Source organism: Sinohyriopsis cumingii, chromosome 6, assembly GCF_028554795.1.
Source record: "Sinohyriopsis cumingii isolate HCF-2022 chromosome 6, ASM2855479v2, whole genome shotgun sequence".
NCBI lineage: Eukaryota > Metazoa > Mollusca > Bivalvia > Unionida > Unionidae > Sinohyriopsis > Sinohyriopsis cumingii.
In genome coordinates, this window is record NC_142966.1 from 158,620,496 (window position 1) to 158,643,834 (window position 23,339).

Here is a 23,339-nt window from a genome sequence, read left to right on the forward strand (position 1 = left end):
TAACTGAGGAACATGACTTGTATAATGGAGAATATCAGTATGGTGGTAGGCTAACTGAGGAACATGACTTGTATAATGGAGAATATCAGTATGGTGGTTGGCTAACTGAGGGACATGACTTGTATAATGGAGAATATCAGTATGGTGGTAGGCTAACTGAGGGACTGTCGGGACAGAGGTGGACAGACAGAGCCCTGGCTTGCATAATGGAGGATGTTGGTACATCATGTTGAAGAGTGAACATGGGTGTGCCATGAGCCACAGCTTCTTTTGCAAATTTTCCATGCCCTTCTTGAAGGCATGTTTCATATAAATGTCTTGTCCACTAAAATAAGAACAGTACCTTGTATACTTGCTTATAAGTAAAGTCAAACTGTAATAAACAAAAATCCTGATGTGCTGTTGCATAATGCACATGCAGATCAGGATCATTGTTGTTTATTCTACTGATTACTCCTAACAAACTGCACAGATCCAGATCTGCTTATGCCTAATGCCTGGGTCCTGTGCAGTTTGCTGTTGAACTCAAATTATAAACAAGAACATATGGTAAACACCTTGCAAAGGTTAACTTTGATTCTGGTACAAGTGAGCTGATTGTACCATATTTATTCTTAATTTAAACCCAGCTGTGGAAAGCATCTGCCCAGATCTCCATTCACATAATATACCAGCAAATCAGGGATCTCCCATTTGAAGTGTTTGTTTAAATTGAGCAGAGGAAGACTGACCTGGCAACTCAGTCGGGTTGTCTTTAAACTCAGATAAACACAGTATGTACAATATATACTTGTGGATAAGTGAGGTCCAACTGCTGAACAGATTGAACCCTGCTCTGCCTACATGTAATGAACTGCCAGATTAGGGTCTGTGTATGATCTACTGATGGCCCTAACAAACTGTATAGACCCAGATATGGTAGATTTCATTTTATGCGGTTTGTAGTTGAGTCCAACTTGTATGCAAGTGTTCAATCAGACCTCTTGCATGGCTCTGTTAATCCCTGATTTTCTTTTTAAAATTTGTTTTTATTTTCATGGCAGAGCAGAATGAGTTGTTTGTTTTTTAAATTGGGAAACTGGATTGATTGGCTAATGAGATAATATATCCCAAGTTCCCAGGGATCCTGAAAAAGTTTAAAAATATTAAAAAAAAAAAATTTCAAGGGCCTTGAAAAGTGAGAATTTCTCAAAACCTTGCGAAGGTTTGGAAAAGTCTTGGAATTTAAATGTATAATGGGTAATTTCAACGAGCACCAAGCACTGATTAAAAATCTTGTTTCGAACATGCCACATTTATGATCGATAAAGTTAACAATGCAAGATATTGTGCTCCTCGAGTTTTGTGAAATGGCCCTGGAAAAGTTTTGGAAAGTTGTGGAATTTTTTTTTGTTATGTCTGCAGGAACCCTGTATATCACTGTGATGATGAGATCATGTTTTGCATAAACATGGATAGTTCTTGTTTACTGACAGTGATGCCTCCAGCATTAGTGCCTGTTTAAAAAGTGACTTTGCATGTTATCTTTTGAAGCTTACAGGAGAATGTGGTAAGCTTTCAATAGAATTGGGTAAGCTTAGACTGGAATTTGATAAGTTTATAGTAGAATTTACAATAAATTTTGGTATCTGATAAAATGGTTGGAGAAGTATGTGAAGATCAATTTTGAGATGGGGAGAAATAATTGTATAGTCTTGCTTGTAAACAAGTTTTATTGAACCACCTACCATCAGTAGCATGTATGGGGTATGATGTCCCACTGCTAGACATCACTATAAACTGCCACACTGTAGACATCGTAGTGATATGACTGAAAGACTTGGCACTCAGCATTAAGAGGTTAGTGTTTGGACTGGTCTGCCTGGTGTCAGGATAATGTGACTGGGTGGGACATATGCTACATGTCTGCAGCATGATGCCCTAGTGCTAGACATCACTATAAACTGCCACACTGTAGACATCATAGTGATATGACTGAAAAATTGTTAAAGCTACGTAAAAATTCCAAATCACACATGCATGCTATCAGTAGCAAAAATCAGTTAAGCATTTACTCTCATTTAACTGAGATCGTGTAGTAGTTTGATTGAAAGAAACTAACATGGTATATTCATCTTTCAAGACAAAAGTATTGGCCCTGAAGATGCATTGTTTCCTTTACAGTTTATCCATCATCAGATATTTATAAAAATCGAAGCTTTATCATTGATCAGCCATTATTCATCATTGACATACCAAATTGTCCGAGTTGGGTGTCACTGCAAATATTAGAGTTGCACCTGTTTGAATGAGCACTAAGGGTTCATCTGGATGTGGTCTTTTAATATACGGTTAAAATGTACTGTGTATTGGCCGTTATGTACAGGTGGTGCTTACATGGTGGTGGGTACTAAGATGGGTTTGAGTGTACTAATAAAAAAATGTTACTACAGTTTTGTCCTAAAACTGACTTTATTTTATCCAACTAATATTTGTATATAACAACATGAATAGGACAGTTTAAATACAAATATTTAATTTTCAACCCATTAATCTGAATTTAGGGTTTATCTGACATTTCTGATGTTATGTCTGTAGTTAACTGTACATTCTGGTCTCAGCAGTGCCTTACTGTGTGGTACTGTACTTGCCACTCTACAAATGCAGAAGGGGGCATATGGTTTATTTTTGTCAGTCTGACTGTTTCATGAATGACACTGAATGGGATATTCATTTTTCCATGAACATATTTCCAAATTTTTTCATAGTTTTTATTTCTATTTCAGCCTCTGGAAGAGGACAAGGATGGAAGTGGCATACACCACGTATCTAGTCTCTCATCTACTGGTAGAAAGTCCCGCCATAATTCTGGACAGGGGGCAGTGCACCCCAGCCAATCAAAGGTAGGGGTTGGGGCAGCTGCCCAGTCACATGGTCAGTCTTCCTCAACCACTACAGCCCAGTCAAAAACTTTGAGTGGTAGCTCATCAAAAGGGAAATCGAAGGAAGGCACATCTGCAGCTCCCTCTAAAAGCAAGACAGCTGAAAGTACTACAGCTAGCACTCACAAAGGCAAATCAAAGGACAAGCCTGTGGAAATTACTTCCTCAAGCTCAGCAAAAGGTACTTCAAAAGATAAACCCAAGGAAAGCACCAAGATAAATACAAATGATCCCAAGTCCAGTGCGAAACCTGCCGAGATCACTTCAGCAAGTTCAACAGTAGACAAATGAAGAGGTGAAGACATTTTTGCAGGAGTAACTTTAGCTGAAAGTTGACATTTTTATTGTTGTTTGAACCAAACTGTCTTTCATTAGTGCCAGAAAACTGGAATGTGTGTTGTAAGTCAACACTCAAGAATTTTATGCATGAAATTTCCAAAGTTTGGCTTTCCATTCTAGAAGGACCATATTAGGAGGCAGTTCTTGCTAAAGGTGCTATAATTTGAGGTTGGCTTGATGTGGTTATAGCAATAATTTTGCAGGTCAGATTTATCCAGTTGATGTTATTAGTCCTGAAGCAAACAAAATCAATATCTCATTTGGTCTCAATCTACTCTGCCTTTGGCCACATTTCAGCCAGGACACTTACCTTGCAGGATTTGCATCAAAAACTCCCACACAAGAAATTTAATGCACAAATAAATCGAACAAGGTGCATTTTGTACCTGTAATCTAATACCAGTCATGAAATGTTTGAATTGCTTGCTGATTGTTTTTATGACTATGAACAACGTCATCAAGTGGTCCTTCTCGATTGTACTGGACACTATGCTGCGACTATTCCCCCCCCCCCAAATACTACATATAGCAAGGCTTGAGATCATCTTGGAAATAATCTTATACTCTGTGTATCCCATGACAGTTCTGTTAAAAGGTTACATATACACCTGTCATGTGACCTAAATGTAATGGTCATGGTAAAATATATGAAACCAATTTATGTAACGTATTGAGATAAATTGCAGTTATTTTTTATTAAAACTTCACAAACATCATGTTGTAATGCACATCATGTTGTAATGCCATTTTAAGGTCCAATTGTCATAGCTCAGAAGAGCTTGTGGAACCGTCTGTTCATCGTCAGTTCTTAGTCTGTCCAATGTCCATCCACCCGCTGGCATGTTTTAGCTTCTTCTAAACTACTTGGAGTATTGCCTTGAAACTTTGCACACATTCATCTTATGGTTTAGTTGGTCCTAAATGAAAATGGTGCTGCTCAGACATCCATTATTGCTGTCATAGCAACCATCTTGAAAATCTTATTATGTCCATTATGGCTGCCAAAGTGGCTACTCCCCCAGTATGAATGGTCATGTGAACATTTGGGTTTTCACTACAAGATTTCTCGTGATGTGTACTTGGTCCTGAATGAAAATGGTACTGATATGGCCACCATGGTCATCTTGAAAATCTTGTCACTCCTCCTGGATAAACTGTGTATCAAACGAGGTTTTTACTAAGCTACATCCTACAGTAGAATGGTGCCAATTTTAATCCAATATGGCCACCATTGCAGCCATCTTGAAAATCTAATTGGTACTCCTTCATAAAGGATGGTCACATCAGCATATTCTCCAATAGACTTCTTAGTCTAGCTGGTCTTTAATAAAGTGATTCAAATCTGATATCATATGACCACAATGGTAGCCATCTTAAAATCTTGATATGAATATCTACTTGAACAGAAAGTAATATTGATGTGGGATTTTCAACAGAAGACTTCATGTCATGTCCAGTTGGTGTTGGATGAAAATGGTGCCAGTCTGACTTCAATAATGGCTTGAAAACTGTATTATTGATACTCCTGAATGGAAAGTCATATCATAAAAATACTAGCATTTTAAAAGTTAGCAATTGCTTTATTTTGTGACTTTCATTTGTAATGGCAGTGAAGTTTCAATCAGAGGATCATATGGAATGATGGATGCCTGATTCCTTTACCCCCAGTATTATGCTCACATTGTGAAAGCAATAAAATGACTATTGATATGATCACTCTATTGAACAAGCTGGTTAAACCCACAAAAGCCAAAAGTCAGACAGAAAGTAAAACTTCAGAATTAGATTTTAAAGTTTCAGAACCAAAGAAGAAAAACATTAGACACTCAAGAAATCATTTAGTAGCAGAAACTTCGTAAAGGCTGATTCCTGTAATGTTGAGGTGCATACAATGAATGCGAAAACTTCTCTGGATTTGTTACAATGAGGTTGGAGACTTCTAAGAGGAGAACCCTAAAGTAAAGATTGTTGTTTATACCCTTTTTCATGTACATATAAAACAGACTATGTAAATGATATTTTGTTTTGTGGTGAGGAGTGCTTTATGATCACACTAATTGAAGGGTACCAATTGGGCATTTTCTTGGCAAACCTGGCTGAAATACTGCTTTGGTCAGAACCCAAAGAGAGAAAGACTTAGTTGCATGGGTTAATGCATTTAAAAATTAAACAATTTAGCCTGAAAATTAATTATTTGATGACTGACTAGTGCACTTTTTATATACCCACCATAAAGTGGAATTTTTATGTTGTGATGTTTTTTCGTCTGTCTATCCATTAGTTAGTTGCCAGTTTTCTTTGTGCATATTAGCTCTCCACCGTCTACAGTTACCAAACTTTGTGGATGGTTTGCACTTGTTAGGATGAATCCCAAAAGTTATTGGTCAAATGATCTAAGGGCAAAGACAATGCGATTTGGAAGACATTTTTTTATGATAAAATAACACAAATTTTGCTTCCCAAAACCTAGATCAAACTTGGTGTAAAGGGGGGGGGACTTGATTTCAATGTCAAAAGGCCAAAGGTCATGGTCATTGTGACTGAAATTTCAAATGAGTTTTGCTTAATGACATTATTCTGCATCACAGATCAAGACCAAACTTTGTGGATGGCCTGCACCCGGTGTAAGGTAAAGAAGCATAATGATTTTGAAGTTGTATGATTAAAGATCATGGTCACTTACTGAAAGAAATTTGTTTTGCACAAAAGTTTCAGCTCTTTAATGTGCCTTAACCAGAAGCTTGTGGATGAATTATTACACCCTGTTGATTTTTGGGGGTCAAAGATGAGTCACTGACAGGAGAGAAATGGCTTTTGAAAAATTACTTTAGTTTAAGCCCATATACCTTGACCAAAGTTTGTGGAGTGCTTGCACTTAAACTTGTGTGAGGGCTATTGATTTGGGGTAAAGTAGTCAAATGATGAGTCATTGCAACTCGGAAGAAAAATGGATTTTGCAACTTTCATTCTACATTATGTTCCTTGACCAAATTTTGTTGATGGTTTTCACCTCGGGTAATAAAGAAAAATACATAATCCTGGGATCTAAAGGTTAGAGGTCACAGTCATTGTAAGTTTGATGAGAAAATAATGATTTCTGCACATATCATTTAGTTCCGGCCAAGCACCTTGACCAAAGGTCCAGATCATTGAGACCCATTGGTCAGTATCTCAAGTGCCCAACTGTGCCTTCATAGGGGACTATCAAACATGAATTGGGTTGTACAGTACTCCTGCTGCATTTCTTTCTTTTTTTTGTCTTTGTTATCAATTGATAGAAAATTAGTATCAGACGATAGTGAAAAATATTAATCCTCATTGACAAAGAAAAGCCAAATGTTGTGAGGTCTCTTCACAGACCTACATCTGACATGCACCTTAATGCCAGTGGAATTATGCATCAACAATAGTTGTTAGTGTTGAACTTTTACAAAAAGCACGAAAGACATAGATGGCACATGGAGACTGGTGCAGTATAAATGATGATTATCCATATTAGTTTACAGTCTGGTCTAGTAAACTCTACACCAGACATTTGACATTATCTGTTTGGATCCTGCTTACGATGCTGTGAATGGAAACTACCATTTACATGTAATTTCAGATCTTTTTTTCCATCTGGAATTCAATGTTCTTAAAAAAGGAAGAGCTTTGTTAATGACACTTTATTATATCATATGTCATGTTTTTGACATTGGGGCAAAATTTGGGGGGGATTTTATGTCAGTAGTGGTGATATTTTCGAATTTATTAATTTGGCAGATTTAAGTAGTCATAGTGAAATACACTAGTAACAAAGTTGGAAACATTTTTTGTCATTGCTGCCATAAAGCCAGAATGAGCTTAACTTCAAAATGCAGTGAATATATGGTATTTGAAAGTGATATCATCACTAATAAATCACTTGGGGTACACTCTCAGTCATATCTAGTAAGGAAGCAATTTTAGAAAACCTCATGGAAAGTTCAAGGACTGCCAAACATTAACTTGATGTTTGAGTTTTGTGGTGCATTGAAGTGCTTGAATCTAAAGCCCATCAGAAGCAGTAAAGTTATTTTTTGGGCATAAATTTAAGAGAAATAACTAACAGGTATAACAATAATGTTCTGAAATGGTTATTGACATCATTTTAGACCAGTCTGTGAATTAATTAAAATGAAAGGATTGTTCGACTTAAAGTATCACTCTGATTTATTTGTCTGATTCTTTCTTTAATGTGGTTGATGAGCAGCATTATTAAAGTACATGTAATTCAAATGGCTTTTTGACTCTTCAGAATTCAGATCTAAAATTGCCATATTTGTGGGCCATGTCTGACAAATGTAAAAGTGTATAATAACTGTTTGCCTATATACAGTGGACAATAGACCTAAGGTCACTGTAACTATGCCATGCATTGGTTTGGTCATTATGTTTCCATGTTCGTTTAAACACTCTATAGCAATAACAACAAAAATGACTGACACAGGGTCTTATCTATAGAGAGAGGGTAAAACTCCATCAACGTGGGTATGTGGGTCAGTTGTTCTTCCTAGGTTCTTCTTGCACCAGATATATTGGCCACCATGTATCATGTGATAAAAACGGTGTTAGAATCACAAAACCAAACCAAATCAACCCTACCTAGAGAGAGTTTACATCTATTCCCGTGCGGCATGTCAACACATTGGGTATTTAGAACAAACTATGTGCAGCCTAGGCCCCAAAGATGAAGAGAGAAAATAGAAGATAACTTGCAACAACAGTTAAATGTTATCCCACTATACTTTTTTTTGGACCTGATCAAATGAAAACTTAACCATCAGACTTAACACAAAATGCCCACCATCAGACTTCACACAAAATGCCCATCAGTTAGTCCTTACATGTTTTCAAGGTAGTAACTCGGCATGTTGTCAGCTAAAAATAACATTTAAGAAGAAGAGTGGAATAAAAAAAAGTCATTAGATGAAATTCTGTTATTTCAATTTTTCAATAAAGAATTACTTTTATAAATAATTAATTTGATGGGACACTATTAAATCATGGAAGGATGATAATAATGCTGCAAGAAAGAACAGATCTTGAACCAAGAATGAAAATTTTCTGGTAAATTTAATAATTAAGTATAAAAATGTTCTTATTTTTTTTTGCAGCAACTTGTTTGCACCTCTGAATGTTTTAATATTAAATTTTTGGGACTACATGGCAAAGAATGGGGTAGGTTAAAAGTCTTTCAGATATTAAGCCACTTTCAAAACTTCTAACAGTGTAGATTTAAGGAATGTGTTGGTTCTTCATAAACCACATGCATTTCTGTGGGTATCAGAAAAAGTTTACAAAATATTTAGTTTGTAATGCTTGTCTGCATTTCAGATTAGGACTTCAGGATAGGTACTAATTTTCTTCCCTTCGCCAGTGAAGTTTGGAAGAGATGTAGTGTTTTACACATTTGTTTACTCATTTATTATTCATTTGTTTGTGTGTGTGAGTTATGCCTTCAGTATTTTAGATCCTATTTCACCTTAACTTATGGCAACTGTTAACATGGATTCATCTTGGTGAGAGTAAGTCGGCCATACCAAAACTAATATCCTTTGATCTAAGTTGCACAACTGAGCAGCTTTTGTATTTCAGCTAGTCATTCTCTACCCCCTCAATATCTTGGACCCTTTTTAGCCAACAATCACGAAATCTACATGTTCTTGAATAACACGTATATTTTTGAACTGTTAATTGATTACACCCTCAACATCTTGGACCCTATGTCACTAAAGGCAATGTTATTTTCTTTACCGCGTAAATCTATTAAAGTTATAGCACCGATTAATTAGCATCAGATCAGTCAATGGATAATCCTTCATTGGACGTGAGCCATTGTTTTTGAAGGTTTGCAGGCTTCTTGCTATACTGTATGTAGACCTCAATATCCTTGGCATAAAACACTTAGCAAATTTTTACAACATTTTTCCTGATCATTTTATTCATGTTTGATAACTGTACATAGAGGAATACACAGATTGACAGAGTGAATAACATGAATGCTGTGCTGTGGAAATATATTTTTCTTCTGAATACCAAAGTTTGATGATGCTAAAATATGATATACACTGTATAGGTGTAGCAGTTAATTGATGCAAATTGATATCGTTATGTGTTTTATTTAAGAAATGCATGTATTGGCTAAGTCATCAGGATACAGTACATGATGTATTCATACATTTCATAAAAATATACAAATACAAATAACATAGCAGGTTTTTAAAACATTTTTATCTTTTCCCACAGAAAATTATCTATCACGATAGATTCAGAAAACAGTAAACATAATGTTATAGTTAAGAGGGTAAAGTTTGGCCTGCTCTGTGAAGACTGTACCAGTCTAGCATTTGGAAATTTGTGTATTATGATGCAGTGCTGATTACAAGTTCAGTATTGAATTGTGCATCACATCCACTTCCAAAGCAGTACAATTTGTGATAAATGTAATTTCAAATACAGATGATTTACTAGTCTCATTTCCAGTAGGTTATCAACCTTAATGTAAATGATAAGTCTGAAGTATTTGGGGACATTGTAGGGTGAATATTGTCATATGGGGTCATCCATTTAGTATGTATGCGTGGAGGGGGGAGGGGTAACCCAAATGCATACACTTGCATATGGGGAGGTTCTACTAATAATGTACATACGCATAGGAAATGGGGAGGGTGAAACCTCGATAATAATTTGTCTAATACATAATCTATTCGACTAGTTCAGTCGGCATTTGTATTTTAATGGACACTAGACAAACTGTTTAAAGTTACATAGCTTATGTCTTTGATGCAGCTAGACATTCAGCGTTGGTGGACTATCTGTTTTATTAAACACATTAATATTATTAATCCTTTATGGTTTCTGCGTGGATGGAATATAGGTGGGAGTGGGTGGGTGTCAAGCTTACGTATGCAGGTGGGGGTGTTAGTAAAAAAAAAGTAGGCAAGTGTACAGGGAGAGAGGTCAAGCTTTGCCAGATTTTTGCGTACGTACTAAGTCGATGGCCCCTATGCTTACAATTGTTTGGGAAAATTGTCAGTCATATTCTTTGATGTTGCAGCTGATTTTGCTCTTTGAAGTAATCTGGCTTTTTGGTAAGACCCAACTTTCCATGGGGTTTGGTGATTATGTGAGTGTTATTTACCCATGGTTTGGTTATTATGTGAGTGTGTCATTTACCTACGGTTTGTTGATTATGTGCGAGTGTTATTTACCAGAACTTACAGTTAATTATTCAGTTTGTGTATATATGTTAAAATTAATTTCTTAACAAATACAAGTACATAATTTGTGATTATATATATATATATATGAAAATTTTGCTCTAATCTTAAACAAGAAAAAATAATTGATAATGATCCATTCTGACTTCATTTGGCATGGGGTTCATTTTATATTTCATGTTCTTGATGCAATATGTATTAATATTGTTATTTAGTATTCACTGGTATGGGTCTCATTCGGAAGTCTTATTTTCCTCATATGTATTATAATCATTATATTCTTCAAATTTGTCGGCAGAAGAAAACAAATGCATTATGTTGTTTTCCCACAAGATATTGAGGCCTTCTGACACAATATTTTCAATTAAATGTATGCCTTTATGAATTCTTACTTTGCATCGGGCCACTGATCTTGTTCCTTCTGTTTCCTGCTTTCTCAGCATGACAGAGTCTTTGCCTACCCCTCTCTTACCCATTTCTGTCTGTTAAAGAAAGAAAAATCAATAGCATAGGGTATTTGGGCCAAAATTCAAAACACTTTCACATGAAAAATTTGTTTTTCTTGTAGTCAAAGAAAGCAAGACATCCTTTGTTAGATGGCCCTGCTGTGTATGGGCTTATTATTTTCATTGCTTGTAAGACCCTGCTTGTAATATAGGAATAGATTCAGTCCGATACAGCTAGTTTTTTTATGAAAATTGGAATAAATCATAAGGACCTGCAAGTGACTTCGCAGATCAAATCACAGCTTTCAGTACCATATAAACTCGCTTATAAGTCAAGTCAAACTACAGACAAGAAAGATCCTGCTCTGCCAATGCATAACGTGCCTGCAGATCCATGTCAGTCTGTTCTACTGATTATTCATCTCAAACTGCATGGACCCAGATCTGGCAGCACATTATGCGACAACATATCTGGATCTGTGCAGTGTGCAGTTGGACTTATAAGCAAGTATATAATGTATATGGTTGACACGAGTAAGATTTGCTGAGATTGATAATCGTTGATATAAATGAACTGGTTGTTTTTAATACCACTTTAATGCCACAAAACATCACTGTGAATATGTACTCCAAGTTAATAAAGCTGATGCGCATCCAAATTTGTATTTTGGGACGATGAAATCGCTCAGACTTGAATAAGAATATATCGGTCAACTATGTCATTGTAACAGCATTTTCAGGATTTTATGTTATCTGGAAAATTCAAAACTTGCAAGAAGGTGCCAGAACTTGAAATCTCAACTCACATTTTCCACAGTCAACAAAATTTTTCAGATAAGCGAGCATTAAATTTGAAGACATATTTTTCAGAAAGTGGGTTATGTGCTTTTTCCAATCTGGCAGATTTTTTTTAAATTGTCAAAACTTTTGGTGTACTGCACTTCATTGTTTATTAGGTTGATAGTAAAGTAAAAGCCATTCCTTCACAAGACATTTGCCATTTAGATGAAACATCATAATCATTAAAATGTTCAGGGAGTATAATAATTTTTTATTTAAAGAAACATTCTCATTGTTAGGACAGTAGTGTCTAATCTTTATGGGTATTACTAAAACCCACACTTGTAGCAGTCGTGGATCAAAGAATTGATCTCTCTTGTGAATATTTATTTACAAATCATGCATTCAAAATACTCTCAGCTAATGTGCATTTTATATTATTTTAAATTTACAAGCATTGGATGTAATTATTTTTGTGATTTGCTTGTTGCCAATTTTAGTACTGCACCACATTAACTAGGATTGGTTTTATAATGAAGAATTGTACTCGACTCGAGGATGATTGCATGTTAGCTGTGATGTGTGGATCTCTTAAGTCTTCACACCATCATGTTATTTTGGTTATAAGTTATGCGTTCTGGATACATAGAAAGGAATATCTATCATTTGAATATAGCTTAGATACTGTAATTGCTAAACAAGCACCAAGTGACAGATTGTTATGAAGCAATTACCTTTCCTGATCATTGCCATCCCACCTCAGTCTATGTAGGTTCGAGTCTCGGGCTCAGCCAGTGTGGGCATATGAGGAAGCTTGCCATTAGTTCCCTGTGGGTCATTGGTTCTTGCCAGAGGGTTTTCTGGGTCTCTTCCATTTATACTTTCTGCCATATATAGCCTGTCTTGTGCTGAGAAATGGCATTAAACCCCAACACAATAACAACAATGAAATTGTTAGAACTGATTGACAGTTTGTTTAATGCCTCACAGAGTCAGAAATTATCCCACACGTTCATCGGCAATCAACATATATAAGGAAATAGAACCTCACTGGCACATTACTGTTTTATGTTTATATACATTTAAGAAATTCTAGCTATTTTAAAAACATTTATTTTTTAAAACTGCAATTGAATGTTACTTTAAGAAACAATATCTGTGTCTTTTGAATGATTTATTGAATAACATCATCATGCTGTGGGGTCTATAAAAATGGAATTAAGTTATTGAAGCAATTAATAATGAATGCTTATGTGGACTGACTTTTGGAGGGACCCCTGTCAGCCACAAGTTTATTTTAGGGAGGTCAGGGGCACTTTTCAACTTAAGCATATCAGAGAAATGTGGTGTTAGATGTGTTTTTTAAAGCATGTTAGACCTTATCAGGGTTGTCAATATTAGATTTGGAGGCACAGGTACACATATGCAATCAGTGACTGGAATTGCATTATACAAATGCAAGCAGCAACTAAATATTTTTTGCAAACACAATTTTCCTTTAACGATAATTTGTTAAATTTTGTTGTCATGGATAAAGAATCCTCGTAATGTGTAAAACCTTTTATGTTATGATATTAAAATTGTTGGCACATGCTTTTTCAGCCATCTTAAAGACGAGTTTATTGTCATCAGATACGTCCCAACTTCAACTGTATTGTCAGTTTGATGAGCAAGGAACAAGAGTTCCATTTTAGGAGATCTTTTCTAATTAAAAGCAGGTGTTGTATGGGTCTGTAGGCAATGAGTATGACTATTGTACTCGCTCCTGTGGTTGAATTTCATTACCAGTACAGTACTTTTATATTGCCTTTAACAGTAATGTTGTTGTTGTTTGCATAATGCCATTTTCAGCACATGATAAGCTATGCAGTATGTTTGGTGAAAGATGAACCTTGGAACACCCCGGTAATTACAGTAACGTAAAATTTGTGTAAAGTGCATAGTCACCCACATCATTTGAAATGTGTCAGTTCATTGCATTTATCAAGTTTATGTTGACCTAGCTTTTTTGTTGCTTTAATCTATATTCTTGTTTGTTTGTTACTATTTTTAAAATTCTGCTTTTCTGTTATTTAACGTATACAGATAGTCAGTTACAGCAGTCCTTAATTTTTGCTGGCATTTTAATTGACAGAATAGTTGTTAATCAGGTCAGCAGCGTTCTTTCTGTCTGATTCTCAGTACAAAACATAATTTTGTTGTGAGTCTTAAATGCCAGTAATAAAAGTCTTGTACTTTTTAAATTGTTGAAATATATTGCAACTTGTCAAAATGTTAAGAATCCTTTTGACTGTGTGTTTCTCTAGTCATTTGGAAAAAGGGAAAAACAATACACATGATTTGTATTGAACATGAGGCAGATACTTTAAGAAAATGTTTTAAATTTTTTCTTGAACATCACAAGCCTAGCCTTATACTCTTGTATTTACATTTGCTGGGGGAAAAAAGGAGAATAAGCTGCAACATTAGGGTCATATGCTCTATTTCTTTCACTTTTTCTCGGTGTAAAAAAGAAGCAGTTTATACGGCAATGTTTTTGTAAAGAAAGGATACAACCTTTCATTTAAAATTCCAATAAGTATAAAATAGCCTTCTGTGTAAAGTCGATTTCATTTTTGTTTGGGGTACAGTACCTTCAAGACCATTGGTAATGGATTGACAGGTGTAAAATTTTCTTAATTTTTTGTATCGTATGCCGAGATGATTGATTCTAGATGGCTGTGAGGTAGAAGTGTGCTTTGGGAAAGCAAATCTAGATGGAACTTCCGCATTTATTGTATTTAAAAAAATGTGAAAAGTATTAAAATTTCCGTTTTTAATGTTGATTAGATTTTATACATTTGTATTTTATTAAAAACTTTTCAACTTTTGGTATGCATTCATATTGTGCACTATGAGTCAAAATCTAACATTATGCAACACACAAAAAAAGCATATAAAATATACCTTTGTTTTGTATTTTTATGTTCAGGCTGATGTTGAATTTTAATTGTACTCCATATTAATGGACATTTGAAGTCACAAGTAATCTATACAGCTGAGCATTATTTAACCAAGTGCCAGAAGAGGTTTGACACATAGTTGGTCTGTCCATCTGTCATCAGAATTGGTTAGTATCATTATTGTGGTCAGTCAGTTTCTTTTTTTGACACTGTTGCCTGTAGCGTTATGCAACTCGATATGTGAATTTAATATGATGATGTGGACAAATTGGTTCAGACCTATATGCTTATGGACTTGTGACCCAAATGTTGTGGATTGCTGTATCTTACGTTTAAAGATGTCATTCATGACTTTGTCCGAATGCATCCTGCAATAGCATATTTGTGTGGTCAGTATGAACGCCTTTGTGTTTTGGGGAAAAACTACAATAAAGATCTAAACTGCAAAATTCACGGCCCACATTTTTGCATTAGATTTGTTTGGATTGTTCAGGAAGTATTCAAGAGAACTCTGCATTGGACATGGCAAATCTTTAAAGTAATTCAAATTTTTCCAGTGATGTTCTGTTTATCAGAATCCTCATGATACTTTTAAATGTGGTTTGCAAATACACAGTAAGACATTATTCTTTTGTATACAGAAACCCGATTTCAAAGACCACGGTGTTGGAAGACCATGTATCTTGAAATGATAACATTTGTCCTACACAGATAAACAGATTTGTATGTTAAGACATCTTTTGAAGTGCACCTGTCATATTTTATTGGAAAAAGGTTTGGCCTCTCACTTCATTTATTTAGAATATTTTTAGAATTAATATATTTTGTTCGGTTCATTTTCTGAAAATTTTGAAAGGAATTTAAATGGATTAATATTGGAAATATGGCAGTTCACTTAAAATTAAGTTGATTTTGTTATTCTTTGGTGTATTGTGATTGGCATATTCTGGAGTAGGCAGTCCATAACATTAATTCTTAAACATCTCGATACCTCATGGTTGGGAACTACTTCATTTGCCTATATGTTTTCATGATAGTTTTATGAAATGAGCTGTTATTTGAATATATATTTATATGCGATGTACCTGGTTTGTCTTAATATCAGTTGCATGTACTAATTAGTACTTGTATACTTCTAGAGTTAATGTGATGTAAAAATACAAAGTGATTACCAATAATTTAGTTATTTACTATGTGTACATTCATTAGCAAATAAACGATGGGAATTAAGGGCTCTAGCAAAATATTGCTTAGTCGTATATTATGGATAAATTTACATAACATTCTTTGACTGTTTTAGCAAAGAGGTATCATTATAACACAAGATGTGTTCATTATTGTATATCATGTTACTCGAAAAAATGTATCAGTTTTGTAAAATTACTTCTTAATTATTGCACACAAAAAAAATATTGTAAATAGATATGTATTGTTCCTCCTTCCATTCCTTCTTATATTGCCACCATCAAAAGACCTCAGCTCAAACACTGAAATCATATTTAATTATGACTAAAATTTAAAGTTGTTTGATCCCCCTCCATACCCTGAAGAGAGTCCTTTATGAGGCTGTTACGTTTATGAATCCAGTTATGTAATAGTAACATTATGTATAATGTACCCCATTATAAAATTACTACTTCTGTAATGCAGTATACTTGGATGGGTACCTTTGACAGTAAATATAGGGAGGGAACGTTTTCTGGTTTCTTGTATAGTAATTTTATTGTTGTTGTAGACTTGGTCAGGCATTCCTGGCTCAGCTGTTTGGTCATCTGGCATAGCTGTGTTGACATAGAATGTCATCAGCATAGCTGTCTTTAAATGGAATGTCATAGGAGATAGCTGTGTTTACATGGAATGTCATCTGGCATTACTGTTTACATGGAATGTCATCTGGTATAGCTGTGTTTACATGGAAAATCATCTGGCATAGCTGTGTTTACATGGAATATTACTACTGGATTTACCAGTTTTTATTGTGTATCAACTTGAGTCCCTGCCAACTTTGATCTGCTGTTGCATGTAAAAGCTGATTTCGGTTAATGTTGTCTTATAGTTGTATGCATGTTACATTCAAGTAAAGATGTTTACTTTAACAACAAACTTGCCCAGGTTCAAAAGTTGGTTTTTGGAGATGATTGGATGAGGATGGCTTAAACAAATAAGTAGAGATTGATGGGGATTAAAAGAAAATTGAGATTAATATCCCCAGCTTTAATATTTTTTATATATATTTTTTTTTTGCTTTGTAAATGCAGTAATCCCTCGTTATATTTCTGTCATTGGTAGCCATGGAGTATGTCATTGACAGTGAAACTACATTTTAACAAAGTGCACTATATTGTAGTCCCTCATTATAACACCGTTCACATGAGATTTATATTGAAGCTGTGGTTGTGATCGACTCCAAGGGACAATCATTCATTCATATTGATACTACCATACAATGACATAGAATTTTACCACCACTTCATAACATGGAACTTGTGACCATACATCCCTAATAACAGGAACTGTGTTATAATGAATGGCTTTATAGTGAGGGAGTGCCATATTGGAATTAGTCTACATGCGCTTGCTGCGTTGGATATCTGTGCATTTTCTTAATTTCACTAAAGAAATGTTTGTTTTGGAGGAAATACACCCAAAATCTGCCCTATTGATTCATTAATGGCTTCCGTTGAGGTATAGATAATGTATGTACTCCACTGTAAGTCCAGTCCAACTGCAAATTGCATTTACCCAGACATGCCATTGCATAATGTGCAGGCAGATATAGTTGTATGCAATTAGTTTGAACTAATTAGTAGAACAAGCAACATAATGGAAATTCAGAGTCTGTGTTGTTTGCAGTTGGACCCAACTTATTAGCATATATATATAGTACATATCTAAAGCTGTTTTAGTTGCATAATGACATAAACATTTGCAGATTATGTTATTACAGTATTTCTCCAATGATAAGCTCTAGTTCTTTCGAAAAGATTGGAGTTGACTTGAAAAAAGACAAATATAATTTTAGTAAATATTGGTCCGAATATTTGTGAAAGTGTTGGTGAGCTTATCATCAGATAAATACGGGTAATTATCAGCCATATGTATTCATTGGGTGATAAAAATAAGCTGTTGCACAGCGTTTGACATAATTGTCAGCCATATGTATTCATTGGGTGATAAAAATTTACTGTTGCTGTGTTTGACACTTTCTTAGGTCTCGATGCAAGGTGTGCACATCTTGTGTCTTGTATAATTTTGATGTTTCAAAGGAATGCGTACCATTCCCATTGAATGAATTTAGCAGGAAATACCATTTTACCTTTCAAGTTGGTTTTCACAATGTAACATTTCAAATGATTCAGCTGTTATGCATAATAGTAATGGATTACATCTGAATGCTTGTGAGTAATTTAGAAGTCTGGGGATAGGTATCATTTGTTTTTTTGTTTATTTGTTTTGTTTAATTTTTTTTGCATGAAATGTTTCATTCATCAAGTCCTTGATCATTTCTTTGTACTCTTGATTTTTAATAAGTTAAACAGCCACTTGTTTATTGCCAAGATTTTTGAAAATGTCTCTAAATTAATCCTGTTTTTTTTTTTTTTTACTCTTAGTGTCGGAATCTGGTGCTTGTACCTATAATCATATGAGGATTATTTTGTGATTTAAACAGATTGTAAATTTTATGTAAGATATAAGACCAGGCTCAAAATCGCAGAAAGGTTTTGGAAACCAGACATTGTATATTGTTTTGATTTTGAGATTTAATACTGCTTCATTTAGTGTAACTGCTTCATCATGTAGCTAGTAGGTACAATAAATTAACAAAAACCTCCAAAATATCTTCCTTGTTTTTAATGAAAGACTCCCTACATTTTGTTGTTCGATTGTTTGAAGGCCATAATGCATGCTGCCTGGGGTGGTGCTGGTGGGGCCACATTAAGTCTTAACCGTGTCTGTTACATGAGTAATTATATATACTTACTATTTAGATTTGCAGGAATCTTGTTAAATAGCCCTTTTTGTTTTATCAACGATGTGATACTAGATAACATGTAATAGTAATGTCCATCTGGTGTTGGCTTTGGTTTTTAGGGCAATATCTTCTGTCAGACTATCCCACAAATGCATCTGGGGGTAGTAATATTTCCAGAGATTAAAGCCAAGGAGGTCAAGGTCACTGAGAGTAATTGTTTCCATTTTATGTGGGTGGACAGTGGTTAAGGTTTTAATAGCAGTAATGTAGCTGGTTCCTTTTGCTTTTTTTTTTCTCCATCCTTAGACTCCCAAGTCCCTTAGCCAAGCAAAGTGTTCCATCCAGTTAGTATTGGAGAGCCAGAATTAAATAGAACATATCCAAGTCAGACTGCTTGGTCACATTGAACCCATGGAATATCTGTATCGTTTCCTTGTACTACGTGTTGGCTGATCACTTGTCAAAATTTGCTTTTGTATTTTTGTGTTGATTGTTTATCTCCGTCCTTGCTTTGGGGTATTTTATGTGTTTCTTTTGTTAATTTTGAAGAGAGTTTTCATTTTCCATAGCAAACAGTACATCAGTTAATTATAATCCCTATCACAGTTTTTTGGTGCTATGGTAAGTATTGCCTACCTTATTTGAGTATCCAGAAGTTTTTGTTCATTTTATTTCTTTCAGACTTTATATGTCATAGTGTAAGTTAGTGGGCACAGGAAGACTCCGTGGGACATGCACCCCACCTGCCTGTTATGTACTAATTATACATTCACCACATACATGTGGACCTCGAGGACAGGAGGGTATTCCTCCTGAGATGAGGTGTCTCCCATCCTTCCCATCAGTAACTGAAATCTCCCATGTAAGCCAGTTTATTATTTAAATTTTTTAATTTTCCATGTTTTCCACGCAGTTTATAGTGTAGCATGGTGGCAGTCAACAGTTTTCATATTTTGCATAGGGTTAGAATTTTAAAGAAAACAATTTCCCCAGGTTTCCTCACTGGTTATACTGGCTATTTAAAAAAGACCTTGTATACCTTAGGTATTGTTCAGAGAACCTTTAATTCTCTTTATTTTGGTGTATGATTGATGGGTGTACTATGGGTTATAGAGTATACAGCTTGGCCTTAATCCAGATGTGCACCTTTCATAAACTGCTAGTTCCGCTTGATCATCTTCACTTCCTGGACTTCAGAGGTAAATTGTTATATATTAAAAAAAATGTGTCAATAACTTCTTTTTAACATTTTATATGTAGTAAATGATCCATTGTTCTTTCAGAAGCTGGTGTTGTCTAGTTGGGCAAAATTCATTTTCCCAATTTTAATAGGTGCTAAAGATGGTGTACATTAGACTAATTCAGGCTGATATTTTTAGCATAAGGGAGCAGTCATTTTAGACAGCAGTGTGCTTGGATCAGGTACAATTTCCATAAGTACAATATCCAAAGAAATGTCAGAAATATTACATCAGAGTAGCATAGAGGTATGCCAATATTCTCTCCACTGTGCAGGTTTCAAATGCAAACAACTTCACCTTAAATACGTTACACTCTCAAAAGTACATAACTACTGGTGAGTGCCCCCTATATTTATGGTATTGTTGCTAGTGATCACGTGACAATGAACTGGTTTAAATGGTGCCAGACAATCTAGTTGATAATTTCAGGCAACGTATAGCAATTAATATCCCTCTGATTCTATCGATAGGGTCCAGTTGGGTTCAGTGTTTGAAATTTTTTGACATGGATGATACTGTTTGATGAGAATTTTGAAGGATTAGAGATGTACTCATTATAGTTGGATTACTAAAGAGCTCAGTCATTATAAAGCAGGATTGGTTTGATTTCGGTGTTAAGTTTTTTGAGATGTCTAATGGTGCATTATCTTTGGTGCTGGGAAACCAGAATCTAAACAATCAAAATACTACACAAAATTCAATGATGGATGGGCATAGGGATTTAAGTGTTTGAATTCAAGCTCAAAGGACATGAATATGCATTCTTATCTTCCCATTAAGCTGATTTAAAATCAGATTCGGTGGCAATAATGTCCGTATACGTTATGCAGCATTTTAAAGCATATTAAATAAAACAACAAATATGCAACCACTGAGATTCATGTTCGCCGATTATGCAACAAATGTGGATAAAGATGTATGTGGTGGCACACTTTACCAACTTTATAGCCGAATATAATCTCACATTAAAGGCAGCAGATCGTTTCTTAGATTAGTCAAAATGTTTTCTGCGTCGGAAATCGCACAGAACGTTCTGATACAAATGGACGAAAATTACTCAAGTGATCACCTCCGTTTGTATAAAGAAAGTCCCAGATGTGCCACAATGAAAAATTGGTCATTATCTATGAAAATCCTCAAGTCAAAACACCCTATCTAATTTTGCAAACCTCCCGATTTGTCCTAAGATGACTTATGTTCTGTTGCATGTTCGGCATTGACATATGTCTGATTTGTCTCTGGACAGATCAAGTGTGGGACTTTGTGAAAAGTCAGCAAATATATAAAAGAAGAAAAAAGGGTCCCCTCATCATCGTGACGCTCGCTACGAAACCGTCATTGAGGGATCGACCCTTGAACCCTGCTAAATAAGGGAAACACCTGAGAGCTAATTGCACCTACCGTATAGAGGCGCACAAGGTCGGTACCCAGGTGACAGATAAGCGCATTGTAGCTTCCTGAGAGGGAAAAGAAATTATGTCGGTCAGATAGATCTGAAGGAGACTCGTCTGTCAAATTGTGATTGCGGACCGATCTTTCACCAGTGACCTTGCACTAGTTATCCACCAGTTACTTGGCTTAGAGCACAGGTCAATGCGCTTTGATTATCGGTTTGGGGAAAGGGATAAGATAGACACCCTCCCACCCTCGTTTCTATGTTCCTATGTAATCCCTATGGGCATGATGAGATGTATTTGCTTCGCTAAGGAGTGGGATCAGTTCAACATCCTTCCCTATGTTCCCGTTCAGTCCCAATGGGATGTGCAAATCCTCCTTCCTACAGAAAGGCGATTTTCGCCCCCCCCCATATCGTCATCGATCACGCTAAGATAGGGCGGATATGACAGGCGGTAGACCTTCACTGCGTCAAGTAACAAAAGGAGGGGAGACACCAGTCGCCTTCAAGACGGTCGAGAAAGTTCCAACATACCCAGTGAGGGATTACGAGAAGACACAAACCCCATTTTGAGGTCAAGCTCCAGAAAAGTAATGTCTGTCTTAAGCAAGCTTTCTACGGGAATGTCCTTCCCATCATGGGAGATTCAAATGAGTACCTAACCGGTAGCGACGGTTCACTTCCTTCCATTGGGTCAGGTGTTGGAGGAGGAGGACGTTTGGATGTTCGATACGCGATGAATGAAATTTACGTTTTCTGGTGCTGAGTCTGGAGAGGTTTTCTGGCCTCGTCTCATCCAGATGTTCCGCAGATTCCACTTTTGCAATGGTCCGGGAACTAACACAGATTTTTCCCTGGACCAGGACATCGCCTGACATCAGAAGAGTAACGTGTCTCTACATGTACTGTCCGGCCACTGGTCTCTGCCTCCAGCTATCGAGTTTTTTCTCTGGTTTGACCCCTAAAGCAACCCCTCCCCTTAGGATTCAGGTGCGTCCCAGTGTGAATTCGGTAAAACCTTGGATGCCTTGGAGTTTAGGGTCCGCACACTCGTGATGATCTGCTTGCATTCTCATCTCTTTTGAAATGCCCCCCCCCCCCCCGAGTAACGCGAAGGAGGAATCATTCTTTTCAGCTTTTATTTTTAGCCGTAGCGAAAAGATCGCATCGTGCGCTCTCCGTGTCAATGGCACTCTTGGCGAAGTTTCTTCTGCTTAGCGAGGATGCCGCATTGCACACATCTAGGATTTTGCTTGACCACATCAAGAACACTTGAAGGGTTGCGTTGCTTGAAGCGGAGACACTCTTCAAGAATCTCATCCACTTCAGTGTGTCATAGGATTTGAGGTACCGACAACATAGGTCCTTGGCAACGACTACGGTCTTTCAAACTCGGTCAAGAACCACACCCATTCTGACCTTCCTATGCGAACTTTCTCTCAAGTTATTCAATAGTCCCTCCTGCTCGTCGGTCATAAGGCAGAGCGGTTGATAGACCAAGTGAGAAAGTAGTCTTACTCCTCCATTATCACCAACGACAGATGTGACGGACCGAAGGAGTTTCGCACTTTTCTTCAACGCCTTCTCTTCCCAACGTCCCATCAGGTGCTGACCTAGTCATATTTTCACGGGTTTGGTCGGGCATCCTGGAAAACGTGTGGGTCCATTCGACTTCAAATAATGGATACTGTCTTCTTTTCCTGGAACATCCTCCCTCATCATGGACCCCCGTCTTCTTTCACCAGCCCAAAATGGATCCCTTAAGGAAAGGGGGGGTACACACCCTTCCACGAGAGGACGCAGTCGAGAAGATGGATAACGACCAAGGTCAGAGTTTCTATTCCAGGATCTTTTAGGTGTCGTAAAAAGGCGGAAAATTTCGGTTCATATTCAGCCTTGTTGTCTTTAAACAGATTTCTTTGGAAAGAATGCTTAAAGATGGAGACTAACGCTTTATATAGGAACGCCATGATGCCTTGCGATGAAGCTGTCTACATTAATCGTCACATAGCTTCACATCACTATCTCACCATAGAAAATAGATCCGGTTTTGTCTTGAC

At 36.2% G+C, this 23,339-nt stretch overlaps 1 protein-coding gene across 7 annotated transcripts in view; it reads left to right on the forward strand.

Moving 5' to 3' along the window:
- LOC149798373 (la-related protein 1B-like) overlaps nt 1-18,506 on the forward strand; it is a 142,719-nt gene extending 124,213 nt beyond the window's left edge. For all 7 annotated transcript variants that reach the window (XM_089963526.1, XM_089963529.1, XM_089963530.1 and 4 more), the window contains exon 20: nt 2,766-18,506. In XM_089963526.1, the coding sequence (XP_089819652.1) occupies nt 2,766-3,212 (447 nt within the window). In that variant the 3' untranslated portion in view covers nt 3,213-18,506. The remainder of the gene's footprint in view (nt 1-2,765) is intronic.
- Nucleotides 18,507-23,339: the final 4,833 nt, after the last annotated feature.